Source organism: Pimephales promelas, chromosome 23 (assembly GCF_988280905.1).
Source record: "Pimephales promelas chromosome 23, fPimPro1.hap1.1, whole genome shotgun sequence".
In the NCBI taxonomy this organism is placed as follows: Eukaryota; Metazoa; Chordata; class Actinopteri; order Cypriniformes; family Leuciscidae; genus Pimephales; species Pimephales promelas.
Genome location: NC_142791.1, coordinates 1,044,869 through 1,064,422, shown reverse-complemented (window position 1 = coordinate 1,064,422; position 19,554 = coordinate 1,044,869). Strand labels below are relative to the sequence as shown.

The window sequence follows — 19,554 nt, the reverse complement described above, 5'->3', positions numbered from 1 at the left end:
CTCTGGATTATGATAGAGGGCTCTGAGACTTTGACCTGAGTGCAAAAATGGATGATCTAGACCCTTCCAGAGCCGAGATATCAAACTTCAAAATTTCGACCCGAAAAAAAAACGACAGTGTTACCCCTTACGTTTTTTTTCATTTTTGGGCGAAAAATTAAGTTTCTCCAATCTTCTCAAAACTCTGGATTATGATAGAGGGCTCTGAGACTTTGACCTGAGTGCAAAAATGGATGATCTAGACCCTTCCAGAGCCGAGATATCAAACTTCAAAATTTCGACCCGGAAAAAAAACGACAGTGTTACCCCTTACGTTTTTTTTCATTTTTGGGCGAAAAATTAAGTTTCTCCAATCTTCTCAAAACTCTGGATTATGATAGAGGGCTCTGAGACTTTGACCTGAGTGCAAAAATGGATGATCTAGACCCTTCCAGAGCCGAGATATCAAACTTCAAAATTTCGACCCGGAAAAAAAACGACAGTGTTACCCCTTACGTTTTTTTTCATTTTTGGGCGAAAAATTAAGTTTCTCCAATCTTCTCAAAACTCTGGATTATGATAGAGGGCTCTGAGACTTTGACCTGAGTGCAAAAATGGATGATCTAGACCCTTCCAGAGCCGAGATATCAAACTTCAAAATTTCGACCCGGAAAAAAAACGACAGTGTTACCCCTTACGTTTTTTTTCATTTTTGGGCGAAAAATTAAGTTTCTCCAATCTTCTCAAAACTCTGGATTATGATAGAGGGCTCTGAGACTTTGACCTGAGTGCAAAAATGGATGATCTAGACCCTTCCAGAGCCGAGATATCAAACTTCAAAATTTCGACCCGGAAAAAAAACGACAGTGTTACCCCTTACGTTTTTTTTCATTTTTGGGCGAAAAATTAAGTTTCTCCAATCTTCTCAAAACTCTGGATTATGATAGAGGGCTCTGAGACTTTGACCTTAGTGCAAAAATGGATGATCTAGACCCTTCCAGAGCCGAGATATCAAACTTCAAAATTTCGACCCGGAAAAAAAACGACAGTGTTACCCCTTACGTTTTTTTTCATTTTTGGGCGAAAAATTAAGTTTCTCCAATCTTCTCAAAACTCTGGATTATGATAGAGGGCTCTGAGACTTTGACCTGAGTGCAAAAATGGATGATCTAGACCCTTCCAGAGCCGAGATATCAAACTTCAAAATTTCGACCCGAAAAAAAAACGACAGTGTTACCCCTTACGTTTTTTTTCATTTTTGGGCGAAAAATTAAGTTTCTCCAATCTTCTCAAAACTCTGGATTATGATAGAGGGCTCTGAGACTTTGACCTGAGTGCAAAAATGGATGATCTAGACCCTTCCAGAGCCGAGATATCAAACTTCAAAATTTCGACCCGAAAAAAAAACGACAGTGTTACCCCTTACGTTTTTTTTCATTTTTGGGCGAAAAATTAAGTTTCTCCAATCTTCTCGAAACTCTGGATTATGATAGAGGGCTCTGAGACTTTGACCTGAGTGCAAAAATGGATGATCTAGACCCTTCCAGAGCCGAGATATCAAACTTCAAAATTTTGACCCGAAAAAAAAACGACAGTGTTACCCCTTACGTTTTTTTTCATTTTTGGGCGAAAAATTAAGTTTCTCCAATCTTCTCGAAACTCTGGATTATGATAGAGGGCTCTGAGACTTTGACCTGAGTGCAAAAATGGATGATCTAGACCCTTCCAGAGCCGAGATATCAAACTTCAAAATTTCGACCCGAAAAAAAAACGACAGTGTTACCCCTTACGTTTTTTTCATTTTTGGGCGAAAAATTAAGTTTCTCCAATCTTCTCAAAACTCTGGATTATGATAGAGGGCTCTGAGACTTTGACCTGAGTGCAAAAATGGATGATCTAGACCCTTCCAGAGCCGAGATATCAAACTTCAAAATTTCGACCCGGAAAAAAAACGACAGTGTTACCCCTTACGTTTTTTTCATTTTTGGGCGAAAAATTAAGTTTCTCCAATCTTCTCAAAACTCTGGATTATGATAGAGGGCTCTGAGACTTTGACCTGAGTGCAAAAATGGATGATCTAGACCCTTCCAGAGCCGAGATATCAAACTTCAAAATTTCGACCCGGAAAAAAAACGACAGTGTTACCCCTTACGTTTTTTTCATTTTTGGGCGAAAAATTAAGTTTCTCCAATCTTCTCAAAACTCTGGATTATGATAGAGGGCTCTGAGACTTTGACCTGAGTGCAAAAATGGATGATCTAGACCCTTCCAGAGCCGAGATATCAAACTTCAAAATTTCGACCCGGAAAAAAAACGACAGTGTTACCCCTTACGTTTTTTTTCATTTTTGGGCGAAAAATTAAGTTTCTCCAATCTTCTCAAAACTCTGGATTATGATAGAGGGCTCTGAGACTTTGACCTGAGTGCAAAAATGGATGATCTAGACCCTTCCAGAGCCGAGATATCAAACTTCAAAATTTCGACCCGAAAAAAAAAACGACAGTGTTACCCCTTACGTTTTTTTTCATTTTTGGGCGAAAAATTAAGTTTCTCAAATCTTCTCGAAACTCTGGATTATGATAGAGGGCTCTGAGACTTTGACCTGAGTGCAAAAATGGATGATCTAGACCCTTCCAGAGCCGAGATATCAAACTTCAAAATTTCGACCCGAAAAAAAAACGACAGTGTTACCCCTTACGTTTTTTTCATTTTTGGGCGAAAAATTAAGTTTCTCCAATCTTCTCGAAACTCTGGATTATGATAGAGGGCTCTGAGACTTTGACCTGAGTGCAAAAATGGATGATCTAGACCCTTCCAGAGCCGAGATATCAAACTTCAAAATTTCGACCCGGAAAAAAAACGACAGTGTTACCCCTTACGTTTTTTTCATTTTTGGGAGAAAAATTAAGTTTCTCCAATCTTCTCAAAACTCTGGATTATGATAGAGGGCTCTGAGACTTTGACCTGAGTGCAAAAATGGATGATCTAGACCCTTCCAGAGCCGAGATATCAAACTTCAAAATTTCGACCCGGAAAAAAAACGACAGTGTTACCCCTTACGTTTTTTTCATTTCTGGGCGAAAAATTAAGTTTCTCCAATCTTCTCAAAACTCTGGATTATGATAGAGGGCTCTGAGACTTTGACCTGAGTGCAAAAATGGATGATCTAGACCCTTCCAGAGCCGAGATATCAAACTTCAAAATTTCGACCCGGAAAAAAAACGACAGTGTTACCCCTTACGTTTTTTTTCATTTTGGGGCGAAAAATTAAGTTTCTCCAATCTTCTCAAAACTCTGGATTATGATAGAGGGCTCTGAGACTTTGACCTGAGTGCAAAAATGGATGATCTAGACCCTTCCAGAGCCGAGATATCAAACTTCAAAATTTCGACCCGGAAAAAAAACGACAGTGTTACCCCTTACGTTTTTTTTCATTTTTGGGCGAAAAATTAAGTTTCTCCAATCTTCTCAAAACTCTGGATTATGATAGAGGGCTCTGAGACTTTGACCTGAGTGCAAAAATGGATGATCTAGACCCTTCCAGAGCCGAGATATCAAACTTCAAAATTTCGACCCGGAAAAAAAACGACAGTGTTACCCCTTACGTTTTTTTTCATTTTTGGGCGAAAAATTAAGTTTCTCCAATCTTCTCAAAACTCTGGATTATGATAGAGGGCTCTGAGACTTTGACCTGAGTGCAAAAATGGATGATCTAGACCCTTCCAGAGCCGAGATATCAAACTTCAAAATTTCGACCCGGAAAAAAAACGACAGTGTTACCCCTTACGTTTTTTTTCATTTTTGGGCGAAAAATTAAGTTTCTCCAATCTTCTCAAAACTCTGGATTATGATAGAGGGCTCTGAGACTTTGACCTGAGTGCAAAAATGGATGATCTAGACCCTTCCAGAGCCGAGATATCAAACTTCAAAATTTCGACCCGGAAAAAAAACGACAGTGTTACCCCTTACGTTTTTTTTCATTTTTGGGCGAAAAATTAAGTTTCTCCAATCTTCTCAAAACTCTGGATTATGATAGAGGGCTCTGAGACTTTGACCTGAGTGCAAAAATGGATGATCTAGACCCTTCCAGAGCCGAGATATCAAACTTCAAAATTTCGACCCGAAAAAAAAACGACAGTGTTACCCCTTACGTTTTTTTTCATTTTTGGGCGAAAAATTAAGTTTCTCCAATCTTCTCAAAACTCTGGATTATGATAGAGGGCTCTGAGACTTTGACCTGAGTGCAAAAATGGATGATCTAGACCCTTCCAGAGCCGAGATATCAAACTTCAAAATTTCGACCCGAAAAAAAAACGACAGTGTTACCCCTTACGTTTTTTTTCATTTTTGGGCGAAAAATTAAGTTTCTCCAATCTTCTCAAAACTCTGGATTATGATAGAGGGCTCTGAGACTTTGACCTGAGTGCAAAAATGGATGATCTAGACCCTTCCAGAGCCGAGATATCAAACTTCAAAATTTCGACCCGAAAAAAAAACGACAGTGTTACCCCTTACGTTTTTTTTCATTTTTGGGCGAAAAATTAAGTTTCTCCAATCTTCTCGAAACTCTGGATTATGATAGAGGGCTCTGAGACTTTGACCTGAGTGCAAAAATGGATGATCTAGACCCTTCCAGAGCCGAGATATCAAACTTCAAAATTTCGACCCGAAAAAAAAACGACAGTGTTACCCCTTACGTATTTTTTTTCATTTTTGGGCGAAAAATTAAGTTTCTCCAATCTTCTCGAAACTCTGGATTATGATAGAGGGCTCTGAGACTTTGACCTGAGTGCAAAAATGGATGATCTAGACCCTTCCAGAGCCGAGATATCAAACTTCAAAATTTCGACCCGAAAAAAAAAACGACAGTGTTACCCCTTACGTTTTTTTTCATTTTTGGGCGAAAAATTAAGTTTCTCCAATCTTCTCAAAACTCTGGATTATGATAGAGGGCTCTGAGACTTTGACCTGAGTGCAAAAATGGATGATCTAGACCCTTCCAGAGCCGAGATATCAAACTTCAAAATTTCGACCCGAAAAAAAAACGACAGTGTTACCCCTTACGTTTTTTTTCATTTTTGGGCGAAAAATTAAGTTTCTCCAATCTTCTCAAAACTCTGGATTATGATAGAGGGCTCTGAGACTTTGACCTGAGTGCAAAAATGGATGATCTAGACCCTTCCAGAGCCGAGATATCAAACTTCAAAATTTCGACCCGAAAAAAAAAACGACAGTGTTACCCCTTACGTTTTTTTTTTCATTTTTGGGCGAAAAATTAAGTTTCTCCAATCTTCTCAAAACTCTGGATTATGATAGAGGGCTCTGAGACTTTGACCTGAGTGCAAAAATGGATGATCTAGACCCTTCCAGAGCCGAGATATCAAACTTCAAAATTTCGACCCGAAAAAAAAACGACAGTGTTACCCCTTACGTTTTTTTTCATTTTTGGGCGAAAAATTAAGTTTCTCCAATCTTCTCAAAACTCTGGATTATGATAGAGGGCTCTGAGACTTTGACCTGAGTGCAAAAATGGATGATCTAGACCCTTCCAGAGCCGAGATATCAAACTTCAAAATTTCGACCCGAAAAAAAAACGACAGTGTTACCCCTTACGTTTTTTTTTTCATTTTTGGGCGAAAAATTAAGTTTCTCCAATCTTCTCAAAACTCTGGATTATGATAGAGGGCTCTGAGACTTTGACCTGAGTGCAAAAATGGATGATCTAGACCCTTCCAGAGCCGAGATATCAAACTTCAAAATTTCGACCCGAAAAAAAAACGACAGTGTTACCCCTTACGTTTTTTTTTCATTTTTGGGCGAAAAAATAAGTTTCTCCAATCTTCTCAAAACTCTGGATTATGATAGAGGGCTCTGAGACTTTGACCTGAGTGCAAAAATGGATGATCTAGACCCTTCCAGAGCTGAGATATTGAGATCCCACGTAGCATTTATGCCATTATAAATATCTCAATATCTCAGGTCTGGAAGGGTCTAGAGCCTCCATTTTGGCACTCAGGACTAAGTCTTTATATTTCCTGCTTTATATTTTGGGGTGAAGTGTGACCAGGATCTGGTTTTGATGAGATTCACACACTGACTGCGTTTTGTGTGTGTGTGTGTGCACCTGCTGACTGGTCTAGCACACAGTAGTGCAGTGCCAGATCAGAGCTGTGTGTAATAAGCCCAGCAGTGTTTATGTGGATGAGTGCGTGTTGGCGCTGATTGTGTCCTCTTCACATCCGTTGCTCCACTCCTCCAGCACCCGACTGCCAACACTCACTTCAGTCCTTAATATGAAGACATGTTGTGATGGATCCATGTCAATATCGGGATTCTGATAACACCTGGTTTGGCCTATACATCCTTTAACATTCCCAGTTATTAAAGCCTCTAAATGTGTGTGTTGTGTACCAATATAACCGATCTTCAGGCAGTTTCATGGGATTTATGTAACACGTTGGCCCCCCCTTTTTTTGTAGGGAAAGTGTTGGATATTTATAATGGCATAAATGCTAAGTGGGATCTCCATATCTCAGCTCTGGAAGGGTCTAGAGCCTCCATTTTTGCACTCGGGTCTAAGTCTCATGGCCCTCTATCAGAATCCAGAGTTTCGAGAAGTTTAGAGAAACTCAAAAATTCGACCCCCAAAAAAAAACGACAGTGGTACCCCTTTCGGTTTTTTTTTCGGGCAAAAAATTAAGTTTCTCCTATCTTCTCAAAACTCTGGATTCTGATAGAGGGCCATGAGACTTAGACCTGAGTGCAAAAATGGAGGCTCTAGACCCTTCCATAGCTGAGATATCGAAAATCAAAAATTCGACCCGGAAAAAAAAAACGACAGTGGTACCCCTTTTGATTTTTTTTTTTCGGGCGAAAAATTAAGTTTCTTCTATCTTCTCAAAACTCTGGATTCTGATAGAGGGCCATGAGACATAGACCTGAGTGCAAAAATGGAGGCTCTAGACCCTTCCAGAGCTGAGATATCGAAAATCAAAAATTCGACCCGAAAAAAAAAGACAGTGGTACCCCTTTTGATTTTTTTTTTCGGGCAAAAAATTAAGTTTCTCCAATCTTCTCAAAACTCTGGATTCTGATAGAGGGCCATGAGACATAGACCTGAGTGCAAAAATGGATGATCTAGACCCTTCCAGAGCTGAGATATCGAAAATCAAAAATTCGACCCGAAAAAAAAAACGACAGTGTTACTTACCCCTTTTGATTTTTTTTTCGGGCGAAAAATTAAGTTTCTCCAATCTTCTCAAAATTCTGGATTCTGATAGGGTCTAGAGCCTCCATTTTTGCACTCAGGTCTAAGTCTCATGACCCTCTATCAGAATCCAGAGTTTTGAGAAGATTGGAGAAACTTAATTTTTCGCCCGAAAAAAAATCAAAAGGGGTAAGTAACACTGTCGTTTTTTTTTCGGGTCGAATTTTTGATTTTCGATATCTCAGCTCTGGAAGGGTCTAGAGCCTCCATTTTTGCACTCAGGTCTAAGTCTCATGGCCCTCTATCAGAATCCAGAGTTTCGAGAAGATTAGAGAAACTCAAAAATTCAACCCCCAAAAAAAACGACAGTGGTACCCCTTTCGTTTTTTTTTTTTTTTGGTGAAAAATTAAGTTTCTCCTATCTTCTCAAAACTCTGGGCTCTGATAGAGGGCCATGAGTTGTCTTAAAGATTGCATTTGCATGGGGGGCGTGGTTCAGCGCGGTCCTTAGCGGGAGAGCGAGGGGGAGCCGAGCGGCAAGCGGGCCATGCTGACAGAGTGGGGAGAGAGAGACTGGGAGCTTGTGCATGCGCTGTCGAGAGAGAGAAAACACTGGGCTGAAAGCTGTTTCAGTGGAAAGAGTGTTGCTGCATTTGTGACCTGAGAAGCTGTATCCAGCGGGAAGAGTATTGTTTTATATGTGATTTGTTTTTGAAATATTCTGAATTAATTGTGTGAGCGCGAGCAAGCGCAGTGGGAAGAGAAAGTAACTCAATAAAGTGCACGAGCCCCAGTATTCGACAACCCTGTGTCTCCTTCCATCACCCATTCACCGAACCAACATCCCTGTCACACATTCATTTTGCCTTTTTCCTGCAATACTTGAATAAAGCAGATCATCATTCATTCAGAGCTGTTGTGGCTGTGCTGCGGTGTGTCACGTGACAAACAATAACACGTCACCATGGAAACCATACAGTGAATAAATAACGGTTGCATTGCAAAGTTCACGCTGCAGAGTCAGACCGTTTTTTTGTAATTTGTCATATGCAATTTTTAACTAATATCCCAGAAACAGAACATTGGTACGATTGAATCATTGACATTTCAGCACTCCTCCAGACAGCGACTTAAGCACAACAAGGCTCCTTGTTGCACGTTAATATTTTTTCCTTTTTTGGAAAATCACAGAGAAAAAAAAATGTTAGTAACCACTTGTACACCTGATTAGTTTTCATTAGATTTTTTAGTTTTTCATTTGATATTTAGTTTCTTTGCTCCTCTGTATTTGTCTCTTGGACTGCTTACGGTTACCTTTATCGCCCGCCTCGCTCCGCTCCCGTCTCTGCCGTTTGTTCAATAAATGTTCTTATCTGCTTTTGATTTTTACATTTTATTTATCATACTTAAAATAAATTAGTAAATTTGTTTATTTTTATTTTATTTTTTCACAAATATATAACGTTTGTGTATTAAGTGCAATTTGATTACCATATGGAGTTTTAATAAAGTTGAATTGATGTAACCTGCTCTAATTTTTACTCTACTAAGTGTACACTTGCTGGTGTTTTGTTTCTAATTTACTGTTAGGCTCATTAAATAATACTAAGGATAAACAATATTTAAAAAAGAATATAAATATATATAAAATTAAAATGAATATAAAATTAAATAAAAAAAATAACCCCAAAATATAACAATGCTAAATGGGGATATCTATAGCATATAAATTAATATACCACGTAAATTACGTGATCCACGTAAATGGCTGGCCCTCAGCCAAATTTTAAAACCCAGTGTGGCCCTTGAGCCAAAAAGTTTGCCCACCCCTGCTCTAGACCCTTCCAGAGCTGAGATATCGATACTCAAAAATTCGACCCGAAAAAAAAAAACGACAGTGGTACCCCTTTCGGGCAAAAAATTAAGGTTCTCCAATCTTCTCAAAACTCTGGGCTCTGATAAAGGGCAATGAGACTTAAACCTGAGTGCAAAAATGGAGGCTCTAGACCCTTCCAGAGCTGAGGTATCGAAACTCAAAAATTTGACCCGAAAAAAAAAAAGACAGTGTTACCCCTTTCGGGGGTTTTTTCAAGCGAAAAATTAAGTTTCTCCTATCTTCTCAAAACTCTATTCTGATAGATGGCCATGAGACTTAGACCTGTGTGCAAAAATTAAGGCTCTAGACCCTTCCAGAGCTGAGATATTAAGATCCCACGTAGCATTTATGCCATTATAAATATCTCAGCTCAGGATGGGTCTAGAACCCCCATTTTGGCACTCAGGTCTAAGTCTCTAAGGCCATCTATCAGAATCCAGAGTTTCAAGAAGATCAGAGAAACTCAAAATTTTGACCCAAAAAAAACGACAGTGGTACCCCTTTCGTTTTTTTTGCGGGGCGAAAAATTAAGTTTCTCCGATCTTCTCAAAACTCTGGATTCTGATAGAGGGCCATGAGACATAGACCTGAGTGCAAAAATGGAGGCTCTAGACCCTTCTAGAGCTGAGATATTGAGATCCCACTTAACATTAATGCCATTATAAATATCTCAGCTCTGGAAGGGTCTAGAGCCTCCATTTTTGCACTCAGGACTAAGTCTCGTGGCCATCTATCAGAATCCAGAGTTTCAAGAAGATCAGAGAAACTCAAAATTTTGACCCAAAAAAAACGACAGTGGTACCCCTTTCGTTTTTTTTTCGGGGCGAAAAATTAAGTTTCTCCAATCTTCTCAAAACTCTGGATTCTGATAGAGGGCCATGAGACTTAAACCTGAGTGCAAAAATGGAGGCTCTAGACCGTTCCAGAGCTGAGATATCGATACTCAAAAATTCGACCCGAAAAAAAAATCTTTTGTTTTTTTTTTTTCGGCGAAAAATTAAGGTTCTCCAATCTTCTCAAAACTCTGGATTCTGATAGAGGGCCATGAGACTTAAACATGAGTGCAAAAATGGAGGCTCTAGACCCTTCCAGAGCTGAGATAGCGAAACTCAAAAATTCGACCCGAAAAAAAAAAAAAAAACACAGTGGTACCCCTTTCGGTTTTTTATTTCGGGCGAAAAATTAAGGTTCTCCAATGTTCTCAAAACTCTGGATTCTGATAGAGGGCCATGAGACTTAAACATGAGTGCAAAAATGGAGGCTCTAGACTTCGAAACATTTGATGTTTCATGGATCAGGTGTGTGTGTGTGTGTCGTACAGGTGCTAACCCTCCCCGACCTGGAGGTTTCCCCGGTGCAAACAGTCCTGGACCCGTGGCAGACCTGTACGGCCCCAGCAGTCAGGACTCAGCTGTGGGAAATTACATCAGTGCTGCCAGCCCCCAGCCGGGCTCCGGGTTCAATCACAGTATCGCAGTGAGTACGGCGCTCTTTCACTCAAGACATCCAAAAGTACAGAGAAACTTCTCACTTTTGTCCATCATGGTTTTTAATTCTATTCAACCTCCAACTGAGAAATAAGTGTCTGATTGGCTGTTCCTTCCATCATGACTCACTTTTTTATGCCAAGTGCTTGATTGTCGGCGCAGCAATTTATAAACGCAGCACTGGAAAAAAGAAAGAAAGAGAAAAAATGAATATCAGAGGAATTAGTTCCATTCCACATGTTCAAAAATACCCCAATGAGTCACGAGTCTCCGTTAGACTGACACTTCTCGTCTCGCTGATGTTTTGTTTGGGGAATAAAAGCATCACAAACAGTTTAGAGAAAGCGAAAAGCTGCCATGGTTGGAAATGAGCAAGTTGTCAAAAATCAGATGTCCCTGTAACTAGCAGATACTCTTGACACCGTCTCCAAACAAAAGCCCATGCGTTGCACAAAAACATGCTTTAATTGGCTTTTGTCGGGGAGCGCACGGATTCTGTCTGCACATGTCACGGACGTCAGGTTGCGGCTCGGTGTCAGCGCGGATCTCAATTTGAAGAAGAAAGCATTTATAATGAGGTGCCAAATTGAAATTAAATGATTCACCCTCTTCTCACAAATCAATTTCTTAACTAACTGAAGCACGTTTTGATTTATGCGAGTGTTTGCAGCAGATTTCTACAGTTTTGTTGCTTGAGGGTGATCTGCTTTAAGGCCTGTTTTCTGCTGTATATGAAAGAGGTGTAATTGTGGTGGATTAGTTAAATATTCTGTCATTGTTTACACATCTTGCTGTTCCAACCTTGATAATATATATATATATATATATATATATATATTTTTTTTTTTTTTAAAAATCACCATAATAGTCCATATACGATGGTTTAATCAAAGTCTTCAGAAATCAGACAATACTTTTGTCGCATTTTGGTTTGAGAAATAAACATTTACTTTGGTTTTCATTTTTCTCAAATGTACCAACATGTGCCATCCATGGTTTAAATACTTTACATGAAGAAGAAGAGAAAAAAAAAACTTTTGAAAAAAACGTTCTGGGCCTCAGGATGATATAATCACATTGTTAAGAGCATAAGAAACAAATGAAAAAAAAAAAAAAGATATTTTATTCATGTTATGCTATGACCTCTAGTTGACACCAGGACTCGATTGTTTAAAAAAATAAAAAATAAAATGACATGAAATTATATATAGGCAAAAATAATGGCAATATTTGAAAATCGATAATAATTATTGTTATTATTTGTTTAAATTACATTGAAAGTCTAGGTTTTGACATAAATTCAGATATCAAACATCAAAATGTAATGATTTACAGATTAATTTATGAATTATTTGTTGACAGAATTACATATAAACATCGTTTCCTATTTTTATTGTATTTTTTTGCTGAAAAAACGAAATAAAAACGGACACGCCGCATAACTGAGACAGCGCGCGCGGCATCGCCACATCCGGGGATGAACGACTTCGAGCTTGTACAAAAATTTATTTTGAATCATTTTTAACCAAAAAAGCTGCGGACTGCACCTTTAAATTGAATTTTTTAAATTTTATGACTCACTCATATTGAATCACCCAGTAATGAAACAAGTGTAGTCTGTTTTCGAACGAATGTTTTGACTTAATGACAAATACAGTAACGATGTAATTGATACAATCTTTATTTAAAGTGTTAATTGACTTTCAAAAGGTTACTTACTCTATTTTGATCACATAAACTTTTATTCGAATACTATAGACATAACCAAATTGTTGTCGTTTAGGAATAAGATCGTGTCGCGATCGCTATCTTTTAACGGTTAATTGTGCAGATCTACAACAGCAACTCGTTGTTGTCTTATTAGTTAATGATCTGAATCAGGTGTGTTAAATAAAGGAGACAGAGCTGTGGAATGAAAACTACCTCACAAACCTGATTCGTTAACTTTCACTATTGGGCCCTTGAGCAAGACATTTATGTTTAGAGATTGACTCTGTAAGAATTAAGGCACTTTGAATGAAAAAAACCCCTCGTTAAATTGGTTGCTAATGTTGAAGAATTGAAAATAAACAGCTGTTTATTGTGTATAAAGACAATTCATTGGTGACAGGAATATTAACTGCTGGTTAGAAACTGAAGTGAGCAGAAACTTGAGTCTTTTATTCTTCATTTCTGCCTCCTGGCATCTAAATAAAACATGCCACTGCATGAATTCATAACTTTATTCATCGGCATTAGTGTGTTTCTGAGTGAGAGCGTTTTGTGCTGTGTGATTAATTCTAAATGTAGTGTGCGTTTGTTCAGCTGGACTGATGGATGTGTGTGTGTGTGTGTGTGTGTGTGTGTGTATTGCTTGATGTCTCCGTGCAGAACATTAACACGGGAAATGACGCAGAACTAAAATGCTCGTCTCCATTTATTTTTCTGACTCGTGTCACCAGTTCACCTCCTCTCTCTCTCTCTTTCTCATAGTTTAAACACATGTCCAAGACAAAATAGTTTTATTACCCACAATTCTTAAAATTAGGAAGCCTGGTAGAAAAGCCAATATAAACTTAAGAAAGCGTTTCCTTCCTGCCCTCTAAAGCAGCGGGTGTGAGACTGACTTTGATTTATTCGTATGGATTAGACAGATCCGCTCCTGCCATGCACACAATAGTCTGATGACAGGCCGATAAGCGGCTGTGTTTCTCAGAAAGGCTTGTTGACAGGTTGCCGTTTTGCCCTCTAAATCAGCCGTGTGGGTTGGTAAGTTCACAAATGCAGTCTGACAATGGGCAGGATTTATTTATTCAGGACCGATCAGCTCCACAGAAGAGGAATCACAGCAAATGTGTTTTCCAGAATCAACTTTCATATGCAACACATTAACCTACCTACTTACCAGCATTAACTTTCACATCCAGTTACACATTAACCAACCAACCAGTGTTAACTTTCACATGCAGTTACACATTAACCAACCTACCAGTGTTAACTTTCACATGCAGTTACACATTAACCAACCTACCAGTGTTAACTTTCACATCCAGTTACACATTAACCAACCAACCAGTGTTAACTTTCACATCCAGTTACACATTAACCAACCTACCAGTGCTAACTTTCACATGCAGTTACACATTAACCAACCTACCAGCATTAACTTTCACATCCAGTTACACATTAACCAACCAACCAGTGTTAACTTTCACATGCAGTTACACATTAACCAACCTACCAGTGTTAACTTTCACATGCAGTTACACATTAACCAACCTACCAGTGTTAACTTTCACATCCAGTTACACATTAACCAACCAACCAGTGTTAACTTTCACATCCAGTTACACATTAACCAACCTACCAGTGCTAACTTTCACATGCAGTTACACATTAACCAACCTACCAGTGTTAACTTTCACATGTAGTTACACATTAACCAACCTACCAGTGTTAACTTTCACATGCAGTTACACATTAACCAACCTACCAGTGTTAACTTTCACATGCAGTTACACATTGACCAACCTACCAGTGTTAACTTTCACATGCAGTTACACATTAACCTACCTACCAGTAATAACTTTCACATGCAGTTACACATTAACCTACCTACCAGTAATAACTTTCACATGCAGTTACACATTAACCAACCTACCAGTAATAACTTTCACATGCAGTTACACATTAACCTACCTACCAGTAATAACTTTCACATGCAGTTACACATTAACCTACCTACCAGTGTTAACTTTCACATGCAGTTACACATTAACCAACCAACCAGTATCAACTTTCACATGCAGTTACACATTAACCTACCTACCAGTGTTAACTTTCACATGCAGTTACACATTAACCAACCTACCAGTAATAACTTTCACATGCAGTTACACATTAACCAACCTACCAGTAATAACTTTCACATGCAGTTACACATTAACCTACCTACCAGTGTTAACTTTCACATGCAGTTACACATTAACCAACCAACCAGTATCAACTTTCACATGCAGTTACACATTAACCAACCTACCAGTGTTAACTTTCACATGCAGTTACACATTGACCAACCTACCAGTGTTAACTTTCACATGCAGTTGCACATTAACCAACCTACCAGTGTTAACTTTCACATGCAGTTACACATTAACCAACCTAACAGTGTTGACTTTCACATGCAGTTACACATTAACCAACCTACCAGTGTTAACTTTCACATGCAGTTACACATTAACCAACCTACCAGTGTTAACTTTCACATGCAGTTACACATTGACCAACCTACCAGTGTTAACTTTCACATGCAGTTACACATTAACCAACCTACCAGTGTTGACTTTCACATGCAGTTACACATTAACCAACCTACCAGTGTTAACTTTCACATGCAGTTACACATTAACCAACCTACCAGTGTTAACTTTCACATGCAGTTACACATTGACCAACCTACCAGTGTTAACTTTCACATGCAGTTGCACATTAACCAACCTACCAGTGTTAACTTTCACATGCAGTTACACATTAACCAACCTAACAGTGTTGACTTTCACATGCAGTTACACATTAACCAACTTACCAGTGTTGACTTTCACATGCAGTTACACATTAACCAACCTACCAGTGTTAACTTTCACATGCAGTTACACATTAACCAACCTACCAGTGTTAACTTTCACATGCAGTTACACATTAACCAACCTACCAGTAATAACTTTCACATGCAGTTACACATTAACCTACCTACCAGTAATAACTTTCACATGCAGTTACACATTAACCTACCTACCAGTGTTAACTTTCACATGCAGTTACACATTAACCAACCAACCAGTATCAACTTTCACATGCAGTTACACATTAACCTACCTACCAGTGTTAACTTTCACATGCAGTTACACATTAACCAACCTACCAGTGTTAACTTTCACATGCAGTTACACATTGACCAACCTACCAGTGTTAACTTTCACATGCAATTACACATTAACCAACCTACCAGTGTTGACTTTCACATGCAGTTACACATTGACCAACCTACCAGTGTTGACTTTCACATGCAGTTACACATTAACCAACCTACCAGTGTTAACTTTCACATGCAGTTACACATTAACCAACCTACCAGTGTTGACTTTCACATGCAGTTACACATTAACCAACCTACCAGTGTTAACTTTCACATGCAGTTACACATTAACCAACCTACCAGTAATAACTTTCACATGCAGTTACACATTAACCTACCTACCAGTAATAACTTTCACATGCAGTTACACATTAACCAACCTACCAGTGCTAACTTTCACATGCAGTTACACATTAACCAACCTACCAGTGTTAACTTTCACATGTAGTTACACATTAACCAACCTACCAGTGTTAACTTTCACATGCAGTTACACATTGACCTACCTACCAGTGTTAACTTTCACATGCAGTTACACATTAACCAACCTACCAGTGTTAACTTTCACATGCAGTTACACATTAACCAACCTACCAGTGTTAACTTTCACATGCAGTTACACATTAGCCTTCACATGCAGTTACACATTGTCGGTTAAAAACAAGAAAGTGGCTGGTAAAAACATTGAGTGGTTGGTAGATTTTGAAATCCACAGTGGCCGCCGGTGGACAAAAAAGTTGATTTCTTCCATCCCTGCTTAGTAATGTCAAGGTGTCATAACAAAAACATCTCAAACAATGTCATATTTGCACTAAAAATGTCAAAACTGAGCAAAAGACACCTAATGACAGTTGTCACAAACATGCATATATGTCATGATTATGAAGGTGTCATGTTAGTCTTATGCACACCCCTTCAAGTAAAGTGTTACCAAAGAATGAATCTCAGACCCTTCATAAGAGAAACGCGTTAAGTATTCTGTGTTAGATTAACACTACATCAATGATTCTGCTCAACGTCTTACACATTATCTGCTTTCAGGGTCCTTTGATCGCCACAGCTTTTACAAATGGATACCACTGAAAGCGAAGATGCAGCACCAACTCATTGAAGGTATGCACGTCTTTCTCTTTCAGAAAATTTCATTCTGATTCCTTTATGTAGCCATTCATAGTCAAGTTAAAGGAGTAGTTCACTTTTAAAAGAACTTTTGCTGAAAATTTACTCACCCCCGTGTCATCCAAGATGTCCACGTCTTTCTTTCTTCAGTCAAAAACAAATTAAGGTTTTTGATGAAAATATTCCAGGATTTTTCTCCATATAATGGACTTCATTGGGGACCAAACGGTTCAAGGTCCAAACGAGAGTTTCAGTGCAAACTGTTCAAAGGGCTTTAAACGACTCCAGACGATGAATAAGGGTCTTATCTAGGACCCTTCGAGTCATGACTGGAAAAAAGATTTGTTAATTTTGATGAACGAGTTCGAACAGGAGAGTCACAAACGCGCATCACAGAACAGAGCAAGGCAAGCATTTGAGCTTATAAAACAAACTTTTTTTTTTTTTTTTAAATGAGCGATCGTTTCGCTAGATAAGACTCTTATTCATCGTCTGGAATCGTTTAAAGCCCTTTGAAGCTGCACTGAAACTCTCATTTGGAACTTGAACCGTTTGGACCCCATTGAAGTCCATTATATGGAGAAAATCCTGGAATGTTTTCATCAAAAACCTTAATTTCTTTTCGACTGAAGAAAGAAAGACATGGACATCTTGGATGACATGGGGGCGAGTAAATTATCAGCAAAAGTATTTTTTTTTTTTTAAGCAAATGTTTGTGGTTTCCTGTTCTATAATGTGTGTCATCTGTTTTGAATCACCAGAATTCATCTGGAGGCCCTGGGAAAATGGCCAGAGTCTCTGATTGGTTCATGTACAGTGGATGTCATAAAGACTTCAAGCACTACAGGTTCTGATTGGTGAAAGGACAAGGGGGTGTGGACCCGAATAAAGAAGAAAAACATCTCAGAAAACACAACATCAGAACTGCTGTAATCCAGCCCTCCGGTCACCACAGGACTCACTGCTTTCCTTTTTTGTCCCCTTTCTGTATGCGTTTTAAATGACTTTGGCTTTTAGAGCAAAAAATAACGTAGATGAATGAATCATTAAGTTGCGATCGTCACGATTCTTTTAAGGTTCATCGCTCATTTTAAGTGTGGTCCGACTCAATTTTGATGCCAGTTAAAAAAAAAAAAAAAAACTAATATTTTGCACACTTGGACAGACGCCGCACTGAAAGACACCACGCCATTCATCCATTGAAAAAAAAAAGGAAAAAAAAGAAAATTACTTAATCTTAGTAGCTGTTTTTAATTGTGAAGTCTCATTGTTGATCATAATGACCTATTTTTGGGCAATACAGAGGGAGAGGACTCCAATATTTTTATGGTCCTTTTTATATATATATATATCTATATCTATCTATCTGTGTTTGTTGTTGTTGTCATTTAGGGAAAAAAAGTATACTGTAACATTTGTTTTCAAACATGGTGGTTTCAAATATAAGAGAAAGAAATGTATCTGTAAATATACTTCACTGCATATAACCAGTTCAGGGTGAAATTAATTGACGTATGATGGTTAAAAAAATATATATAATTAGCGTACACACACACACGACATGAGCTGAATCATTTTACAGGTGTGATACCAGCATACTCCGTTTCAGAAACACCACTCCCGTCCAAAGCACACTGTGTGTTAGTGATCAACGAGAGGACGTTTTCCTGTGACATTTTTATACTCTTTAGAAGAAAAAAAACAAAAAAGAAACTTACTATGTTGTCTCTCGTTGTTAATGTCGTCTAATAGAGGACGTTCCTCTTGATTTTGGAACCTGTCGTGGACTGTACGTGAACGAAGCCGTTTATTTCACTTTTGACTGAAGCAAACAAACATTTTGAATGAATCATACCTCAGTCCTGTGAGATTTAATTTATTCTGAGTAAATCAAGTGTACGGAGGAAGCTAAAAGAATGGCGCTTTTCTCTTTGCACATGCTAGCTGTCACGAGTGACCTTACGGAGATTTGATGTATGAAAAATTGTTGCTTTTTATTTTTTTGCCACTGGCGTCCAGAACGCGGGTTGAGAAGCCAAACGAAAAGCAATCTATTACTGGTGTGCTCCGATTCCATTTCAAGGACATTTTATCTGAAATATTGACATATTTTAATATACAGCCAGTTGAAGACACTGAAAAAAAAAATGTGTTGACCCGAAACCCAGTTGAAAAGCTGTTTTAGGTCAAACATATATATATAAATAGCAATTTTTTTATGTTAAATGATCTGATATGTATATTCTGATGTAAATGTGTCTTTCTTTTTCCTGCTGCAGATGTAAACTGTTTTATTTGGTGTAGTGTGGCGGCTCTAAACGCCAGCGCCTCGAAAACATTTATAGAGCCAGTCACGTAATAATATTTAAACAAACGAAGGGAACGGAGCGAGGGAAGAAAACTATTGTAATGTTCAAATGTAAAAAACAAAAAAACAAATTAAAAATGAAACCAAGATGTTTGTTCAGTGATTTCAATTTTGAGTCAGGTTATTTTTGTGGTTGTTGACTTTCTTCATTTATCTTTTTAAAGCATCATCTAACAAAATGTGAGACCTTTTTTACCCCATCATCTCTCAGTATTACACTGAACACACGCTTACAAGTAATTAGCTGACTTTATACACATTGAGCGGCACAAGTCAGGCGTTACATACACTGTCAGAAGAAAAGGTTCTATCAGTGCTACGTATTTGGAACCCCTAAGGTTCTATACAGAAGCCTTTTTAAGGGTCAATAAGAACTCTAGGGTTCTTCATAACCAGGAAAAAGGTTCTATATGGTTCTATCATTTGTTTTGACCTTTCCGGATTAAATGTTTCATATTATTGACAAACATGATTTCTGTCTACTCTGGCTTTATACTGAGTTTAGGTGTGACATCAGTAGTGAACAGCCAATCACATGCTGAGAATGTGTCACTCCAAGATAACTTAAAGCTGCACTGAAACATTTTTTTATATGGAGAAAATCCTGGAATGTTTTCATCAAAA

At 38.3% G+C, this 19,554-nt stretch overlaps 1 protein-coding gene and 1 long non-coding RNA gene across 3 annotated transcripts in view; one reads left to right on the top strand and one right to left on the bottom strand.

The window, feature by feature from the left end:
* msi2a (musashi RNA-binding protein 2a) overlaps positions 1-19,039 on the top strand; it is a 225,030-nt gene extending 205,991 nt beyond the window's left edge. For both annotated transcript variants that reach the window (XM_039675722.2, XM_039675723.2), the window contains exons 13-15: positions 10,384-10,538; positions 16,485-16,556; positions 17,324-19,039. In XM_039675722.2, the coding sequence (XP_039531656.2) occupies positions 10,384-10,538; positions 16,485-16,526 (197 nt within the window). In that variant the 3' untranslated portion in view covers positions 16,527-16,556; positions 17,324-19,039. The remainder of the gene's footprint in view (positions 1-10,383; positions 10,539-16,484; positions 16,557-17,323) is intronic.
* The window catches only part of LOC120481873 (uncharacterized), a 77,046-nt gene continuing 68,046 nt past the window's right edge, over positions 10,555-19,554 (bottom strand). The window contains exon 3 of the long non-coding RNA XR_016149425.1: positions 10,555-10,729. This is a non-coding gene — a long non-coding RNA (uncharacterized LOC120481873). The remainder of the gene's footprint in view (positions 10,730-19,554) is intronic.